Consider the following 20,700-nt stretch of genomic DNA (forward strand, 5'->3'; position numbering starts at 1 on the left):
GACTGTGTTAATAGGTGTAGCTTTGTTCACTCAGTTCCACCCTTACTTTAAAACAAACAAACAACAACAACAAGAAACTTCAGATTGCTTGGTTGGTGATATTGGGATACACTGATTAGATCTCAAGTCAGTTTGAAAGAAGTGACATATTACTGACCATCTGAGCTGAATTAAATACAGAAGAACTTGCTTGGCTGGCTATATAATTTTCTGAAGATGAATCAGTCATCTTCACACGGGCAGGTCAAGCTATGATATTTCAGGATTTATAGCTATATGATCAGCAATAAGGCATTTATCCCACAGTGAATTTGGAGTGTCTTACACCTGATTTTAAAGCCCTGCCTTTCAATGGATTGCCTGCTCACTTTTGTACAGCTGCCATGATGTTGTTTATATTTATGATATCTCAGTATGTTCCTGTACTGGAAAAGGTTCCTAGAACACCCAGCTAAACTTGAAGCCACATATTGCTAGAGGCTGCAAAACCTTAAAGGCAGCTTTCACTCCAAACACTTTATTTGTCAGCCTTGCTTGTTTTGACTGTAAGTGTGGTTAATGTCATTTTAGAAGTGAGAATGAAGTCAGGAAAGTTGAGTCATTTGCTGAACTGCAGTGCTGGGCATTGAACCAAATCACTTGAATTCCAGCCTACTTTTGATATGAAGTCCTGTTGCTTTTTGCTTATTTCTTACAACTCTTGCATAATTAGTCATGCTTAACCAAATAGAGTGAACAGAGTAGGGTGCTGCTTCCTTCTACCGCTACTGAATTGCACTAACAGAGCTGTATCTGTACATTAGGAGAGCAGATATCTGCATTAACCTATGCAACTTGTAAGATGCTGCCATATGAACTACATGTGTTCAGAAGCTGCTAAATGGGAAATAGAACATTGTGTTCAAGCACGCGTCCAGAGGCTCAGATTCTGCTGATGCATAACTAGCCCCTGCCTATTGACTTTACAAACATGGGGTCTTTGATCCATGTTTACTGAAGGCAGCTGAAACTTTGCTGTGGATTTTAGCTGGAACAAGATCTGAGTTTTTAGAGTCAGATATAGATGTCTCTGAAATTAAAAATAATGTCACGGGAGCCAAAGATGACGCTGCTGGTTTAAACATGAGGCGTGATTCCCTTCTTCAAAAAATTGTTTCTTAAATTACTGTGCCACCAACGTAAAATTATAATGAAGAAAGAAGTGAAAAAAAGTAGCTCAGTTTTTATTAGGAGGTAAAATCTACAAATGAGAGTGGCTGAGTTTTGGTTTGGGTTCTATTATAAACCATTAATAATAGCAGGAAAAGCTAGAGGATAAGTTCCTTTGTGTTTTGGTGTATTTTCTCAGCTAGACCTTTACTTGACATTACCCTGCTGTGACAGGGCCAGGACTAGGAGGGGGAAGAAATCTATTTTCAGCAATGATGTGGAATTCAACAAAGAAACTATGTTTTAATTTAAATCAGACTTGGTGTGCATTTTATTCATTAAAGAGGATTGGGATTTATTAAGTTTCCTCGAGTTGTTGTTGGTTTGGGGGGATTTTTTGTTTTGTTTTTCTTCTGATTCTCGGTGTTTGTTCTGTCTTCCCTGGTACTGTTGCTGACACCAAATTCTCCTAGAGGGCCTGGTAGCCAGCCAGGCATTGAGCTGCCCATGTAGCCTGTTAGAGCAACATTTTCCAGGAGCAGATGTAGTTCCAATGGATAGAAGTTGACAATCCCACTCTGGCTGCTGCCTCCATCCAGTCATTCAGTGGTCTCCCTGGCAAATTTGCAGTCTTTATCACTTAAATGCTCTTTCCTTTTACCTCCCAAGAAGGGAGTCGTTTGTGGGCATCCTGAGAGAATGCCTACTTTGAATTGTGTTGCTCATAAATGCGTATATGATGTGTAGCTTCTAGTTCTTCTGTTGTAAGAAAATGAATTATTTATCTTCTGCCAAGAGATTCTCTGTCTTGTATCTGCAAATTTTAGTTCTGTCAGTGTTACTAGCTGGGCTTGTATAATTTTGAAGGGCTTTGACAGAAAAGATCGAATTTTGTTGCTGTACAGTAAAATAAAACATTTTCAATAATATTTGGATGTAAAGTGTCTATGAAAGCACAATCTGAAACAGGAACCTTTTAACTACACTTCCTGGTAACAAAAAGCGTGTTTTGCAAGGGCAGAGTTTCTGGAATAGGGATTTTGCACATGTAAGGCCTTGGAGTTACTAAGCATTCATAACAGCAGTTACAGAAAAGGTAAAGATAAGTTTTAATTCTTGTGAGTGGAAATGGTGATGAAACTATAAACCCACAAGATCTGAAGTGCCATAGGAATTTCTGGTATTATACCAGGACTCTAGTTAGCCCATAGTATCTCAAGAGCAAGCAATAAAGTCCACATAGTGGCAACTCGATACCGTTTGGCTTCCTTTCACTGGCATAAGCCTAGCGGATTTTGGAGGCTCTCTCCATGTGTTTAAAGTTAGGCAATGCTTATGCACCTATTTGAAATGAGGCCTCGTTTAAAGCCAAATAAATTTGGTATACTTCACTGGAGTTGCTCTGGAATTTATTACAACTCTGCTAAAGTTACCAAAGAGTTAACCTAACCCCTTTGAGCTGTGCCAGGTTTGTACCGTTTTGAGATCAAGATCCGACTCTTAAGTGCTTAAAGTATAAAATGGTATAATTTATTTTCATTTTTCAGAGTAACCTAGTTTTAAGAGACACTATGGCAGCAACAGTGGGTCTTAGAGGAACAAAGATTAATAATTCCCTTGGCCGAGGCACTTCAATGTGTCATCTTGCTCAGGAGCAATGAAACTGTTCAACACCAGCCTGGGTCAAACACAGAAGTCAGGATGCCCTGTCACTGCAAACACAACACGCTGTATCTTATTAATGCGGGTTTAATCACCAGCTTACACTTCTCGTCTCCCTCCTGTACGACAAGGGCAGGGTTCAGTGACTGGTATATTTGAACAAACTTCTGTGTCCTTCTCCAAGTCATTCTCACTTCATCTTCCTCCATTGCTACTAAAAGAAATACAATTTAAAAGATGTGAAAATGCAGAAGTTTTTCTAGTAACTTAATTACTTTTAGGACTCATATATGTTGTTTAATTTACTGCACCTTTCACGTTTTGTATTAATGTAAAATGGGAGCAGAGCATGGGAACTTGCTAGGGAAGAGTTGGCTCCCAAGGGCACTTTAATTTAAAGTCAGATAAAGTTATGAGGTGGTTCATAGTGTTCACATTTGCTGATTAGGAAAGATACCTACAGAAAGAGGCTTCAAAGAGCTACATTGAAAAAGTCTACCCTTTAAAAATAGTGCCCGTCACTTTTATGGGGCTTTTTGTTTGGCATTCATTGGGTTGTTTTGGCTGGGGGTTTTTTGGTGGTGGTAGTGGTTTTGTTGTTGTGGGTTTTTGATTTTTAATTTTTAAAAAAAGTTAGCTTTTTAAGCTATTAAAAGAATTGACCTTAACTGCACTAGTGTAATCATCTTGCCATATTCCTATCATACAAATTAGCCTAGAGGAAGAGCAATTACCATCCCAGAACTTCGCTTAATTATTGCTTGATTACTTCTTCAACCTTTCTTTTAAAACCATCCGTCTATTTATTTCTTCTTACATTTTCCTACCCTGTCCTGTACAAACTATCACCATTCTCTGCAAATAGACTCTCAGGTATGTTTTTCCTTGACCTCACCTGGGCAGTATTTATTGTGCCAGTTCAGGTGTGCCAGAGCTCTTGGACTTCCCATCAGGAAGAGGTGGATCGTGAGGAGATGCCTCTGGAATTGTTCCTCTTCAAAGCACCTGCTTCCTGATGCTGCACTCAGATTGCCACTATTTATATTTTTGCAGTTCCATAGATCCTTCAAAAGGGACAGTTACAACTATTCTTCCTGCAGCTAGCATTCTGAATCTTGTGGTTATCCAGCCACATAATGACTGTAATAGCTAGCGCAGTCAGCCTGCTGTAATTGTACTGGAGTTTTATTTGATTTTCTTGGTGACCTGGGTTTGCCGCTTATTTTGTTGGGTATGTAATTGTGCCCCTGAGGAGATAAGGAAACAGGAGATGCACATCATCATAGAAAGAAAATAACACTCCTACTGCTTTTGATCTTAAACTAGGTGAAAAAAAAAAAAAAGGAGATTTTAAAATCTTATTTTTAAAGACGTGTATCCTGTAGCATTCCCACCGATAAATGTTGCTGCCATCAGATGTGCTTCTTGAGCATTTGGTTTATGTTCTCCTTCTGTTAACAGGCTCCTAGCAAACATTTCATGCTTTTGAGCCTGATGCTGTATAAACTTTTACTAGCTGGGAAAGAAACAGAATTACAAATCTGCATCCAGAAAAGAAAGGGAGCCCCCTCCTCACCTCCCAGCCTCACATGCACACTTGCTGGAGTCTCATGCAAGCTACCACTACAGTAAACAGAGGAGCTCATTTATTTCCTCCCATGTTCTAGGAGCTGCAAAGCAGGAAGGAGGTCCTGGCCCCTGTCCCAAGCAGCTTTCAAACTAGTGGAAGTGCGGCAGTAAATGCATACTAAAAAGAGAGTTGATATACACTGGAGTTACGAAATATATTTTATGTTTCAAGAAACAACTCACATAACGGATCAATCTGTAGCACAATATATTTTATTCCAAAGAATGAATGACTTGAAGCCTTTTTGTAGCTGTTTTGAGAAAAAGTAGCTTTGCAATGAAGGACAATTAGGAAATTTGAAGATGCAATTTGGAAACACTCTTAACTGCATTTTTAACAGTGTTTTCAAGCTGTTTGCATTTTTTATGAGTAATTAAATTATTTTAACCAAGTCACTGTAACTTCAATGGCTAACTATATCTCAGGATGTTAATGTTTGACAGTAGAGCAAGTTACCCAGTCTGTGCTCTCAACTGAAATGTTAAATGTTTATCTTGAATTATTACACAGTTATGCTAGTTCTGAAGACATTTCCTTTCTTCAGGGTAAGGGAGAATGTCTCCAAACATACTGACAGGTAGATGTTTACAAGTGCTGGTGATTTCAGGTTTAATTTTGACCTTTCAGAGTTGTTCTTCCATTTGCCACAGACTAATTGCTTAACATTTCTCATTGTTTTCACTGGGGAGTAAGTGCTTTGTATCCATCCAGATTTATGTTCTTGTTGTTGCTTTGTTCACTCAGTTATTCCATACCTCAGCTTCTCATTTAGAGCAATCTTTCTGTTCTTTATATGATGGAAACAGAGATGTGATGTTTCTGCACGTTTGCAGATTATTGTGAGCTTATTAGATGCCAAATGCTTTATATAAGGGAAAACTTATCAGCTGCTCATATAAATGCTGAGGATTCTTTTGATGGTTAGGGCTATCAGATTATCAGAGCCTCATGCTAACATCCTGTATTCTGCCAACTTCCTGGGCATCTCAGCAATTCACTTAGTCTCTTGATATATACAAATATGTTTCCTCCTCCTTCTAGGCAAAATGGAATTATAGCATTTATGTATTTCACAGAATGGCTGTGCAAACAAATGCATTGGAGACTGGAGTAGCCAAATATGTTAACGTGGGTTTGAGAGCCACAGGAAATGCTGTTCAGCAAGTTACTCTTTAAAAAGCAGTGATTTGTTTCTTGTGGGAATTGTGGCAGAAGCAGAGTTTATGGAACAATTTGAACCAGAACTTTTTAAAGAGCAGATAGGGTCCATGAAATCTGAGATTAGGCATTGTAAGCAGAGAAATGGCATAGGAAAGAAGTCGTCAAACAGGGTGTAACAGGATCATTAGTGGATGGTTTCTATTTATTTATTTATTTATTTATTGTTTTAATCTTATCTGCTCACGTAGTGTTGATTTAATAAGTGGGTATACAATTTTGTTATCCTTATGGCATGTTTTATATCTAATCTTATAAACTAAAGGATTTGGAAACCTAATCAATACCTGCATAGGTGACTTCCAAGAGAAGCTTTCATGTTTCAGGAAGGATTTGGTGAATCACCAGATGATGCCCTTCTGTGTTGGGCAGTATGGAATAACTGCCCAAATGCAACATGACACATTGATGCAGGAGTTGCAAGCTCTTGGATGGCTCCTGGAGCAAGGTTTATCTCCTATGAATTTATGCTCTAGCACTTTGTTTGGGTTGGGTTTTTTTTTTTTTTGAGAGTAAAGTATCCATATTTTGATCAGTATTCTGGCCTTTGTTTTCATCTTCATTTAAAGTGGGCATCGTATATTGTAGTTCTTATTCTGAATTGAACCATGTAATGAAACATCTGTTTATAAAATAGAAGAGGCAATCTCTGTCAACAATCCTTTAATAGTGACTAAAGCAGCCCAATACGACACTAGTTGGGATAGAAATTTTATTATTATGTGATTACTACTTTAATGCTATAAGCATTAAAAAATTATTAGAATAGTCTGCTGTAGAATTATTGTGAATGGCTATCAAATATCAATAAATAGAAAGCACATACTGCATACTAACTTCATATGAAACATTGTTTAAATCAAAGCCATTTGCTATTTAAAAAATATTTTTAAAATGAGGCCTCATTAGATGACATTTTTTCAAAATTGAATTTTGATCTGGTTCCATTTTTAAAAGATAAGTTGAAAACTCCAGACAAGAGGAAAGAGTATGTTAATGGAATTATTTACAGACTGTTAATGACACAAATGCTAGAAGGCTACCCTCCAATAATTAATGTTATTACAAGTTATATGCAGATTCCTGGTCAAGAATGTATTGCAGAAAAGCTCTTAGCAGACCCGCTGGCATGTGGCTGTCAAACAGTTTGAAAGAATGTATTTGGGGTTCTCTATCTAGAGCAGATGGGAGACAAACTGGTCAGAGAAATGGAAGCAGCAAGCGATGATTGAACTGCCAACACACCTGGTCCTGCTTCCTCCTCCCCACAGTGACACTTGTGCCAAATATGTGTTGTGCCTGCAGGACATCAAGTGCTTTGATACCCCATTTTGTGAAATTATTCATACTCTGTGATGAAAAATACCTTTTAAGCACAAAATATTGATTAAAAGAATGGGTTTTTTTCCAGGAAAGAAGTCAGGTTGGGAAATAACTATATGTATATAAAGCTCTATACTTGGAATTTCTTACAAAAATATGCTTGGGATTTACACTACAGCAAAGACTTAAAGCCCGGGTGGTTTAGATTCTGTACAACTAAGCCATGAAATAGCTTTACTTGCCTGAAATTAAAAAAATAATCACATCTTCCATTTTTCCAGTCTCGGGTTTCTAGGCTTAGCGAATAATATCTGCTCATTGATCCGCCCACCCAAGACCAGTGGGTACCAGAGCCCTGCTCAGGCCAGGCCGAGGAGCTGCCCCTGCCCGGCATCACCGGGGCTGTGCTGGGATGCAGCTCAGAGGCCGTTTGTGGGTCCAGCGCTCTGTGGTGGTGTCACTATCCTGGGGATGTTTATGGTGCCTTCTCCCTTCAGTGTGGCAGAAATATCAGCTGTTGGTTGCTAGTTCATTAGCACCAGCAGCAGCGAGGATCAACAACTCACTGTGAGTGCAGGGCTCCTTGCTGAAGCAAGTCCTACCTCCTTACAGAAATACCAGTACTGATCTAGTACTGTTTATTCTTTCAGCCTCTGTGTGTTGGGAAAGAGACGTAGAAAGAGTGGAGATCACATCCTGAAATTTTCCAGGCTCATATTGCCAAGTTAATTTTTTTTTTCCAACTTTTAGTAGACCTCAAACAGATTTGATCTAAGTTTTAGTGCCAGTGTTATTGTGAGAAGGAGCTCCAAATGGATGGTGTTCATACAGTTGATCTATTTTTAAAAGTGAATCCTCTCTAACCCTCAGATTCACCACTCTACTTTTCCTGAAGAATCAGTTACATGTGGAAATGAAAACCTGAAGTACTTGGAGGGTGCACACCATCAATATTTTATAGGCTGCAGTGAAGGATTCTTAATCTTTTCATTCTAGTTACTCTGATAATGTTTTCTCTCCACATCAAAATAAACTTCAGTTGATCCTTCTGTTATGCTTTTGGACTCACTTAAGATGCTTCATATCGAGATCTGCTGTTTATGTGAAATCAGCTATGACTATTTTTCAGTTTACACAAGGAGCTCTTAAGAGGAGGGTACTTGCTCTGAAAGATTCCAGATTTCTGATTCTTATTCTCCAAAATTCATCTATGCGAAAGTAAATATTTAGTATCTTCCAGGCTCAAGTAACTCAGCTAATTGAATAGTAAAAAATCAATAATCCTAATTTACCTGTAACATCTATAAACATTTGTCTTCTATCTCGTTGGAATGGACTTTGACAGATCTGCGTGTGTTCAGCCATACCAAGCATGAAGCAATACCTCTGCAGCTGTTTTATCCTAATCCTGAAAATTTCTCTGTGCTGCCTTGACAGGAGAGGTAATTGGATGTTCTTCTTTTCTGGCAGGTACTGGACTGGATTGAAAATCACGGGGAAGCCTTTCTGAGTAAACATACAGGAGTGGGGAAATCTCTACACAGAGCACGTGCGCTGCAGAAAAGACACGATGATTTTGAAGAGGTAGCCCAGGTAAGGGTCTGAATCAGAGACTTCTGCTTTCTGGTTTCATTTTTGTTACTCCTCTTGTATATTGAGAAAAAAAACACTCTTGCTGTTTTGGGTCACAATGCTCTCTTCAGACATTTGGAGCTGGCCAGGATCCTTTCTGTTCGAAAGTTAGCATGCACGCTGCAGAACATGGTAACAGCAGGACTTGTAATCAGAAAATCACCACACTGGGTTGATGGGAGATCTCAAAGCCTTTGGGAAATTGCAAGCAATTTATGGCACAGGAATGCAAAGTGTTGGGACATAGAAGAGAATGGTTATTAGTGAGAGAAATAGAAAAATCAGTTGTAACTCCTACAGTGGAAACTGAGGACCTTAAGAATAAGGTAGGAAGCAGCAGCAAGCAAAGAAGCAGGGCAAACGCTGGAGTGTGTTTGCAGTAAGGGCAACCACCCTTCCATTCTTTTGGAGAGTACGGCATATTACGTGGAAGGGTTTTTTGTTTGGTTTTGAACGAGAGACAATCATTACAGGTACACATTATTATTATTGTTATTTATTTTCCTCATAGCACAGTGTAAACAAGGCCTGTCCAGGAATTTTGGTATGAAGCCAAAAGCTTATAACTTTCCTTGAAGCACAGTCACATTTAAACATACATCCTGTCTTTATTTATAGAATTTAAAAGGAACAGGACCTTTGATAACTTCTTCCAGGGACTGAATAGCTTTTTTTGTTGTGTTTTTGTTTGGTTGGTTGGTTTTGGTTTGGGGTTTTTTTTTGTTGGTTTGGTTTGGTTTTTTGGGGGAGAGTTTCATTATTATTTTATTTATTTATTTATTTATTTTTGTTAAAGTATCTTATTGCCAGAAGTTATTCAGTTTCAGCTCTGGCCGTCAGATCATCTTACACCCTTTTGTTTTAGATTTGAAGCATTCTCTATCAGAAAGTGATCTTCCGTAAAGGTACTTCTGCTTTGGATATTTCAGATAAAATCCTGATTAATCTGTGTAAAGCACAATGTATTAAATGCTTCGTCTTCCCGATGTACACAAGGCAGGTTATTGCTCCAATATTTCACTGTGTCGTAAGACAAAAATATATTAGACTGCAGTTTTGGTTTTTGGTAGCACCCTTCCTGTGTGCTGGCCTAGTTTACTTTAAGATATGTCCAGCAACAGGAACATACCTCTTTCACTGGGTCCTCAGGGAAGCTGTTTCACTGTCTGATGGCAGCTACTGGCTAGATTTTTTTTTTCTATACCTCATATTCAATTTATATTTCTCCCTTTTTTTCCCCCACTTGTTTATATCCCTTTATTCTTATTTATCTTTCTTAAGGAGATAAATGCCATGGAAGGAGATTGATTAAGATCCCTGAAATATCTGTAGAGTGTTGGCATGCCTTCTTCTATGTGTTTCTTAACCATTTTAAACATATTTAATTCTGCTAGCGTGTTCTTATTAACCAGTCCCTTAAGTATCTTTTTTCACCTATTTCTTTGGACCTGTTCAGTTTGCCAACATCCTTCTTTTAATTAGATGTTCAGTCCTTGATGGAATATTCTATTGCTTGGCTTGCTAGCAAACTTCAGTGTCACTTCTCAGCTGCGGTGGGTCATCTTTGCCTACCATTGACAAACCACACAGCCTGAAAGCAGTGGTTCTAGATTTGTGGGTCTCTAAAATTCCATGAGACCTCCTAGGGGTTTAAGCCTTCTGGTAAGAGGCTTGAATTTCTAGAATTACCTTTTGCAAGTTTATTAAAACAGACCTTAGGCTAGGTGTTGTAAGCCATGGTTCTACAGGGCCTCATCCGAAAGCACAAGTGAGTGGGAGGTTTCGTGCTGAAATCAACATTAGGTGCCTTTCCAGATGTGCTCAGGTCAGCTGTTACTGAGTGCAATACTGGAGTAATGAATGAAAATGACAATGACATAATATACAGGAGCTGAAACTAGATGATTTTATGTCCTCTATGGCATCAATGTTTTCTAAATCTCCCTTTTTTATACTATGACACATTGGCTTCATAATTCATGTTACATCTCCCATTTCTGTTTCACAGTTAGCTTTTTATTTTCTTTTTAACCTCCTCTTTGAGTAGTACCTCTAGAGATATAGGAAACAAATTAAGAACAGGTGAGAAAAGACAGAAGAATAACATGGTCTTGACAGCAGAGATGAGAGCAAGCTGTGTAACTGTCTGCACATGGAAACAACAGCTCACTTAAGGCTTGCTTCACTGGATGATGTAATTTTGAGATATATTCCCTTACCAGGATTTAGGAACTTTACAGATATGCAGCTCCCATGCACAGGTACTAGGGTAAGTCAAACCAGAATATTTCATTTAAGACTTTTGTACCCTTCTGTTAGTCCTTCTCCTATACTATTTCAGCATATCTCTCTGTGAATAACTTCAGACACATTTACATTCACCTCACGAGGCCAAATTCAGAGCAAAGGGTGTTTGAATCTAGTTCACTGGATGACCAGAGGTGTGCAAATGAAGGTGGGTGTTTGGGAGGAGGATTGAGAGGAAAGAGTAGCCTTAGCTTATTCTGAATCTAATCCGTTTACATCTTATGTGATATCATCAATGAGCATTTAATTGCTCTGCCTGGACAATTGTGAACAAACATGATCACTTCTGCACTCCAAGTATGAAATTTATGGTGCTCTCCGATTAGAAGTAACTGACAGAAGTTGAAACGGGTTACTTCCTCCCTGGGTTTGTTGGCAATAGTTTCCCCTGGCGCATTTATACCAGAATACGATTGCTAATTTATGAGTCCTGTCTGCAGCGTGACACTGGAATGCGGTGGTGGTAACTGGACGTGAGGATGTGTGCTGAGGGGAAGTGAGAGGAATCTCAGGCTTTATCCGAGGTCAAGGACTTGAGAATATAATGCTCTATGCTTTGGAAAGAGTAATAGTGAGGGTAAGAGGGGAGGCCATAAATTTATCACACCTGGAGTTATGCAGAAGCTTCTAGTGAGGTTGAGTTTTGTGGTTGGGAAATAAATCTCCTCCTCACTCTGATTCTGAACAGTTTTTATTCTTCCTAACTGCCTTCTTGATGCTTAACTCCAAAGAGTTGGTTGGTAACTAGTTCTAACTTCAGTTTAATTATTTGTCATTTTTCTCAAGATAGTGAATACCTTTGCCATGGCTGGGCTGAATAACTGGCATTGCTTCCTCCCAGTTTAGCCAAATAATAAAATATATGTGCTGAGATCCTGAAACAAACTGAGTTTGTCCGTTTCCCTCATCAGGATGTTAATTGCTGTTGTTAACAACAATAGAGAGAGTTGTGTTTGTTTTTCTTAAAAAATAAAATAAAAAGTGCAGTACTGACGTACCTTGTGAGATTGACAGTACAGAATTTGCTACTGGCAGTTCTCCGAAAAACAAAACAAAACCCCACTTATCCTTAGCCCACCATACAGTATAGATTTTTTCTCTAAAATCTACTTTCTTTTAGCTCTGCTATATTTGTTCTTCTACTATTTCAAGAAGGCATTTGCAAAGGTCAGACTAGAAACTATTTTCATGAGCTTTCTTGATATTTTCAATATTAGGCGAAAAAGTCACATTTTTGAGTGCTGCCTAACTGCATGTAAAGAAGAGTCATGTGTTTGGGATCGCTTTGTTGAGAAATGCTCTGATTGACTAACCTGTCAAGGCACTAGATTGAGAGGTGAAACGTGTTCCCTCTATGTCTGATTAGAAACTGCACAGATTTATAAATCTGGATGTAATGATCCAATCAGGCATGGCCCAGATAGATCATGTTCCTGCATACAGCTGTGCTCTGAAAATGTCAGTGATTTTAGAGTGCTGCATTGTGGGTAATAGGAAATATAATCTGGGGTCCCTTTCTCTCATAACTGCTGTTTAGACAATGCTCTGGCAATTTTTCTGGCTGTATTTATTCTACATGGAACGCACAGATGGCAAATGTTTGAATTTGGATTAAAAAGACTGAGCTCCTGGGAGGGAGGTCGTTATCTTGTATATACCTGCAGTGGTTTCTCAGCCAGTGCTGGTACTGTTCACAGGTTGCCATCCTGAAAATGCCAACCTCAGGCACAGTCCCTGTCACATGGGGAAATTTAGTTGTCGGGCATTGTCAACGAGGTAGGTGTCAAGATATCACCGAAGAAACACCACTGTGCAGATGGAGCTGCAATGCTCCTGCAGTGACAGCCTCTTTGCTTGCCTGGAGTTACTCTGTGTTAATCAGGTAACCATAGTTCAGCCAGTCATGATTGCAAATCCACAGATAATTTCATTACGTTTTCCTTATTCAGGGCTTTTATCCTGAAAACTAGCACGTCTTCCAATTGGAAAACTCTGTTAACTGGCTTGTGTTCCCAAAATCTCCCAGCATGTCAGTTGAGATGCGCGTGTTGGAAACCCTTCTCCTCCCTTCTGGCACTCCCGGCAATTGGAGGTTTAGGTGGCCTTCTCCACATCTCCTCTGCTCACAAAAAGCTTCACTGCAGAATTAGGAAAGACACTGAGAAAACAGCTCTGTTAATCCCACTCGCTATGCCGAATGGTTTTGTGATTTCAGTGATCTGAAGCAAGGATTTCTGTAGTCTTTCTGCATTTATCAGCTTTTCCATCAGATGCACTGCTAAGATTTCCTATCAGGCAGGTTTTCCGTATTTTGGGGACGCGGACGCCCACCAGTACTTATTTCAACCTGCAGATGGCACTCGCAGTGCATCGTAAAAGCCTTTAGCTCCCGTAGTGGTAAACAGAGCTAATGTTTCTAATCCAAACTAACCAAATATTGTCTCGAAGTGAAACGAAGCAGAAGTGGAAGCTGGCTCTCACAGTGTCCCCTTGGTGTTCTCCCACCCCTGCCAAAAGCCGCTGTGTTGGGTGTTGGTTTTTTTTTGTCTTTAGGTTTTGTTTGTTTGTTTAATGCAAAGTTCGGCAGACAATATTTTAATGCAAGGTGGTGCTTGTCATCTGTATTTATCTGCTCTCAGATTTGTGGAGCTGTTTTCAAGGCTTTTGGGCCACATGATGCTCACAGCTACAACCGACTTCTGTATTCAGTACCTGTGCACACATTGCATGCAATAGTTGGTTTGGTTTTTGTGGTAATCCAAAGGCACTGATGTTTGTAAAGCAAAATATCACAACTCCAACATGCAACAAAGCACACACTCTGAACAGCCTTGGTTCAAAATGTGTGGGGTTGTCCCTTGTTATTGAACACAGTAAGAAGATTGACAGGAGGCTGAGCTGCGGCCATTGAAGTTCATGGGGCTTGTCTGTATATCCAATGCAGTTTTGATTTAACTGCATAGCTGGAGCCTATGTTCCTGACTTAGGAGGTTTTACAGACTCCATTTTGCCGAGGTATACATGCAATTCATGGACTTTTCTTGAATTATCACAAAGAAGGAGAGCCAGACAAAATGCAAGCAAAAATGCTGAGCTTTGCAGTATGCTATTTGGGAAGTTCTTCAGTTTTCCTGTTCTTGGTATCTGTGCTTCCTTTCCTTCATGAGAACTTTTGGAAGATGATGATTAAACACCTCAACACCGGCTTTGAACCATCAAAGCATTTGACACCATCTCCCACAGCATCCTCATGGCAAAACTGAGGAAGTGTGGACTGGATGATCGGGTAGTGAGGTGGACTGCAAACTGGCTGAAGGAGAGAAGCCAGAGAGTCGTGATCAATGGGGCAGAGTCTGGTTGGAGGCCTGTATCTAGTGGAGTGCCTCAAGGGTCAGTTCTGGGACCAGTACTGTTCAATATATTCATCAATGACTTGGATGAGGGAATTGAGTGTACTATCAGCAAGTTTGCTGATGACACCAAGCTGGGAGGAGTGGCTGATACACCAGAGGGCTGTGCTGCCATCCAGCGAGATCTGGACAGTCTGGAGAGTTGGGCGGGGAAAAATTTAATGAAATATAACAAGGGAAAATGTAGAGTCTTGCATCTGGGCAGGAACAACCCCAGGTTCCAGTATAAGTTGGGGAACGACCTGTTAGAGAGCAGTGTAGGGGAGAGTGACCTGGGAGTCCTGGGGGACAGGATGACCATGAGCCAGCACTGTGCCCTTGTGGCCAGGAAGGCCAATGGCATCCTGGGGTGTATTAGAAGGGGGGTGGTTAGTAGGTCAGAGAGGTTCTCCTTCCCCTCTACTCTGCCCTGGTGAGACCTCATCTGGAATATTGTGTCCAGTTCTGGGCCCCTCAGTTCAAGAAGGACAGGGAACTGCTGGAGAGAGTCCAGCGCAGGGCCACAAAGACGATTAAGGGAGTGGAGCATCTCCCGTGTGAGGAAAGGCTGAGGGAGCTGGGTCTCTTTAGCTTGGAGAAGAGGAGACTGAGGGGTGACCTCATCAATGTTTATAAATACATAAAGGGTGGGTGTCACGAGGATGGAGCCAGGCTCTTCTCGGTGACAACCAACAGTAAGACAAGGGGTAATGGGTTCAAGCTGGAACACAAGAGGTTCCACTTAAATTTGAGAAGAAACTTCTTCTCAGTGAGGGTGACGGAACACTGGAACAGGCTGCCCAGGGAGGTTGTGGATTCTCCTTCTCTGGAGACATTCAAAACCTGCCTGGATGCCTTCCTGTGTAACCTCATCTGGGTGTTCCTGCTCTGGCAGGGGGATTGGACTAGATGATCTTTCGAGGTCCCTTCCAATCCCTAACATTCTGTGATTCTGTGATTCTGTGAAAGTTAACCTTATGTGTACACATATAGTTCCTTTAAGATTCAGCTCTTCCTTTTATTCTTCTTGAGGAGGTAAATGTATTTCCTGTAAAGGAAGGCTTTCAGAGGAGATTCTGGAAACCAAGAACTTGTGTCCTCCCCTAAAAATCAAAGATCTAGTGATATTCTTCATCTCAGAAACTGTGCTCCGGTGTTCCTGTCTTGAGTATTGCCTTCCTTCATTGTACTGTTCCTAAGATGCTGTCAGTTCAGAGTTTCCAAAAAGCTCTTGGAGATAAAAAGAACTTCAAGTGTAAATATGTTGAAAAATATGATTCTATTGTTGGTCATGTGAAATATCCAATAGATTCAGTAAGAAGTGCTTCAGGTAAAAATGCTGTTCTGTCATCTCTCAGTCCCACATAGTCTCACTTGAACTGCTTTAAAAACTAAGTGAGGTAAAGGAATAGTCAGGCGAAAGGGGAATTTCGAACAGCTACTTGTTTGGCCTTCAGGATAAAAACCTAGTGCTTTCACACACAAATTCCAGCTCTGTTGGATGTCATTGTTCTAAAGTTTGGCATGAAGTTCAGTACTGATGTAAAACAGCTAGGCATAACTTAGGAGCCCATGTTGATAATGAGCACTTAGGAAGCATTGTCCCAGGGTGGGGGTTTTTTGGTGATGGTTTTTGTTTGTTTGGGGTTTTTTGTTGTTTGTTTGTTTTGGTTTGGTTTGGTTTTTTTTGCTGCTGTTGTTTTTAATTTTTATTATTACTATTCTTTAAAATTTTGTGACCTACCTGGTTGGTGAAAGGACTAGCTCACTGGGCATACTGGATTTCTCCCTTTGAGTTGAGTAGCTAAAATCCTATGTAGGATGAAACACTAGGCCAAAACAGGGAGAAAACACACTATTAAACCAGGTAAAAACTATGCTCAAAGTTAGCATTAGTAACTGTGGTTTCAATACTGCCAAACAGTTCTAAAAATAACAAAAACATGAGACTGGCAGCAAAAAATCAGCCCTACTCTTATCTTCATCATCCTTTGCACAGTCACTGCCAAATTCTGAAGCTATAATCTGCAGTTTCCTGTTAATTTCATTTACGTATATGTGTTCACTTCTACAAAAAAAAAAGGAAAAAATGCCCATTGGCAGCAGATTACACAGGTCTTTGTACCACGGTGCAGGATATCTGGGCTCCAGAGCTCTTGGTATAATATCTTCTGGCTGGCAGCCGGCTGCGTCTGGCAGCCACCGGCAGCAGAGAAAAATGAAGTTGCCTATATAGGGGTTGTCTGTGAAGGTTATCTTGGGACTTCTGGATCTAAAAACTTCTAGCAGCATAGCTCAAGAGCCAAGTAGTTTGTCATGCAAGCAATAATGTAGCTTTTTGCATGAAGTCTAGCAGCATCTGAGGGACTTGGAATGTAACTGCATTGGAAGTGCAGAAATACTGCAACTGTTCTGCACAGCCTGAGCCAGGAGACAGAAAGGCCGGTGAGGGCTGAGTGGTACAGCAGTGTTAGATGTGATGCTTTGGGGACTCAACTGCCAGACCTAAATCAGAAACGGGTCAATTAAGACATATTTTCCCTGAGGAAGAGTGACACTCTTCAGAGTACACTGTGGATATCGGTATCATGCTCCACTGCATTATCCAGACATGCCTATGGAGATTTCATTAGCAGAGAATGCTGAAAGAGTGTCTTGGTGAATCTTCTGACAGTTTGGATAGCAACGTGAGTGAATTGGTGGCCGTTGGTACTCCATGATCTCATGGTAGCTGGGAACCTGTTTTTAGAGAAGTCCTATAATCACACAAAAATCTTTGTGACCGTCACTTGAGGGGCTGTGCCTATTACGCTATGTCTCTGAGTCTGCATTTCTCCTCAAGCTAGATCTGATTTTCTTTCCCATTTCTTCTCTTCCAAAATCACATGACAGCTGGATCTTTTCATTAAACTGCCTGCAGTATGATTCACAATCTAAATACTCCCTATAAAATCTCAAGGCTTGGCAACACAATACATTTTTGACAATTGCCAGGAGCTCACTTCCTATCGCTGGTTTATTTGGGTAGGTTTATTTTTGAGTCTTTAAAATATGTTCCTTTAATTTGCCTATAAATGCAAAATGCTCCTCCCATGGCAGAGTGGGAGAACAATGAAGCTGTTCAAGAAAGATTTATTTTTAATTCCAGAGGTTGTGGAAAATTCAATTTCTATTGTGTGGGGAATTCTGAGTTTTTGAATTTGTTTCATTTTGAATCAGAAAAGAAAGCCAAAATTTCCTAAAGAAGGAAAATAATGGAATTTTTCTTCAAGCCCATAAATTTCTTAAAAAGAACACTGAAAAATTATAACACTCTGATCTATAACATACATACTGAAAATATATTCAGTATGGTACTGATGTCTCGACTGAATAAACATACAACTGAAACAGAAGATAATTACCATTGACAATTTCTGTGAAACATGCACACTGAGATGAACCGCTGCTGTTTTGATCGACCTGTGTACGTCGATGAAGACCACTGTCATATAAAGGCTTTTTGATCCCCTCTGATTGTTCTTCTTTGTGATCTTCTTATTGGCAAGTCAGTGGGTTATCAAACTGTACCTATTGATTCAGGAAGACTAATTGCAGCAATGTCAAAATCTCATTTGTAATGGTGGTGGACTAGTATTCTTCAGTTCAGTTTCCTGTAACTATTTCAGTAGCAGGGCTCATGGGGGAAAAAAGGTGACACTATGAATCTGATCAGCATTTGCACTTCCTGGTTTTGCCATGGGGCAGTGGAAGGAGCCTGGGACTGTGCTGCTGCCTCCAGGCCAGCCGGTGGTCTCTTGTCACAGCAGCTGAATTATGACATTGCTGCAAATCACAAATATCCTGTGTTGCAGACATTTGGTAAAGGAAATTTCATGTAGATTAAGGCAATATGAACATGATTTGTATTCAGTAACAGAGTAAAATAATTTCCAGGGACAGGTTTTGGGTATTCATTATCATTGTGCAAATGTTCTGGGAATAGGCTAACTGGGTCCAGTTCATCACTGTACTGCACAAGATTTAGAACAAAATCACAGTTCCAATTACAGAGAAATTGCTTATGATTAACTTCTTCTAAGGAGTGGAGAATCCAGTTTAATGCCTGTATCTACACTGCAGGGAAGCTGCTTGGCAGCATGGTTGTCCCTCTTCTTTTCCTGCCACCAGTTCCTGATTGTCCAGATGAAGGATGTCCTCTCATTCTCACATCAGGCATTTGAATTCTCTAAAAACTACACTTGCCTGATGAAACTATTGAAAATGTTTTATAGTGATTATATAGAAATGGAAAGTATTCAACCAATGTTTTATTGTATATAAAGTTATTTTCAAAATTTATTTCCCTGGGATAGAGTTCAGATCTCAGTTTCTCTTGTATAGAAATTAGGCAACGTCAGTAGATTTATAGAGGCCTTTTGGAATTACATGTGTGTGAACAGGGATAAAAATCTTAATGTGTGTATAAATAATTCACTTGTTGATTCAGTACATGTAATACAGCCATTAATATTGCCCTCCATAACTGTGGTCTGTGAGGTCTGGTTTTGCCTAACCAAGCCCCAGGAAAGCACTGGTTTGCATCACTATGGAAATGTCATATGGTTTGGGGCATTTCAGCATCTTTGTTTAGAGTGTCTGGTTCAGAGCACTACTACATGCAGAAGCACAGGTTCCTCTCTCTGTACTGCCTTTGCTGAGCTAGGGAGAGAAATTCTAAGATAAGAAAAGCAAGTAGAATCAGCCTTCTCATGTCACCACACTTAAAATGAAGCTTATATGGGGAGAAAGAAATTGCAGAATTTGCAAGAGGTCAGGGACAGAGACAGGAGGTGTTTCTGAACTGTCAGCGAGGATGTGCACAGGTGTTTGTTTAGCATGGTTGCCTGTATTAGTAGGCAGCTAATACAAAAGAAACAAATATGTGCTCCAAAACAATGACACTGCGTCCTATTGACATGCAAGCCTCATTATTGTTAGAATGCTTTGTTCAATTCATAAGAGTTATTTTTTTCTGCACAGTGTAGGTAACTTCTCGTGACATTAGTGAGATCCACAGCTATGCAGCAAGCAGAGAGCTGAGCCTGCTTTTGCCACCCCTGGAGTAATATTAGGGCTCCCTGCAAAAGTGCACAGTGTAAAAGGGCGTTTGTGACTCATTAATATCAGGGAATGGAAAGTGCAGCCGTCACGTTAAATGTGTCAGCCTGAGAGCTGAAGCGAATGCATTGGGTGGTGAGTGAAATGAAGGGTGTTTCTGCACAGAGAGGAGAGATGGCTGCACGCTAGTTCTTGATGACTGGCTCCTTGGGTTTTTGCCTGAGGCCAGGATTTAAATTGACAACCAGAACTCGGATTTGTCAGTGCCCACACATCGAAGTTGAGTGCAGGAAGGACTTGAAACCTGCAGTGCTCCACGGTTTTACTTTGAAATAGATGATATTAAGAAGGGAGAGAGGTCTAGTACAATTTCAGTGTTACTTTCTGTTTTCTTCTGGGGTTTGTTTTAGGCTCAAAACAGACCTAGTTGAATTGATTTTAAAATCAGAGGTAGGCGTTTGCTCCTACTGCAAAAGTGGCTCAAACAAATACTGCCCAGCCAGGAATGCATTCCCACCATTCCTCCTTTGTAAAAAGTAACCATTGCTGACTCGTTGCACAGGGTGGCAAGCTGTCTCTCCCAGCTGCCAGGCCCTTTCCCAAAGAATTCATACTTTTATCTGTGCCAAAGCACAGTTCCGCACTGCACACTGAGTGATGGGCTCCGTTCCCGCTCCACTCCTCTGTCGTGCGTTGGAAACCGAGCGGGAGAGCAGCAGCTTCATCGCACAGCCGGGGCTGTGCAGCCGCGCTGACATCCCGGTCAACTCACCGGAGCGTGCGCTCCCCCTTGGGACTGGCAATTGGGTCACTGGGTCATTTAACCACTGTAAATTTAGTTTTCTTGTAGTGACATGTAAATGTGGAACAGAAAAAAAAATACTTCAGAGCACAGAGCAGAATCTGATCAGTGTGCCAGGCAATGAGCACAGAATAAGGAGATTATTTTGGGATGAGAATGGTGAAGGGAGTGTGAATTGCTGCTTGGACCTGCTGGGCACATCTCCAGGGCTGCGGGCAGGTGCCCAGATCCTACTGCCTGGGGTCTGACACGAAACTGGGACTCCGGGATAGAAGGCAGAGAGACATCAAAAGACAACTCAATGAGAATTTCTCTGATCTTCATTTTTGTCTCCTATTATGTCCATTTTTGTCCTTTGAGGGCCTGATTTGGGATTTTTGGAGGAGGGGGGATTGGATAGGCAGAAGGAAGGATTTGGCAACATTGAATAAAGAATACACTAGAAAGCGCTCAGGATTTTCTATAGTAAAAAATTTGGCAGATGTTGA

The 20,700-nt window shown here is 40.5% G+C and overlaps 1 protein-coding gene across 1 annotated transcript in view; it reads left to right on the forward strand.

Moving 5' to 3' along the window:
* Nucleotides 1-20,700, forward strand: part of KALRN (kalirin RhoGEF kinase) — a 513,637-nt gene that overhangs the window by 268,809 nt on the left and 224,128 nt on the right. The window contains exon 10 of the mRNA XM_065638225.1: nucleotides 8,453-8,575. Coding sequence (XP_065494297.1) covers nucleotides 8,453-8,575 — 123 coding nt within the window. The remainder of the gene's footprint in view (nucleotides 1-8,452; nucleotides 8,576-20,700) is intronic.

This window comes from Caloenas nicobarica, chromosome 6 (genome assembly GCF_036013445.1).
Source record: "Caloenas nicobarica isolate bCalNic1 chromosome 6, bCalNic1.hap1, whole genome shotgun sequence".
Classification (NCBI taxonomy): domain Eukaryota; kingdom Metazoa; phylum Chordata; class Aves; order Columbiformes; family Columbidae; genus Caloenas; species Caloenas nicobarica.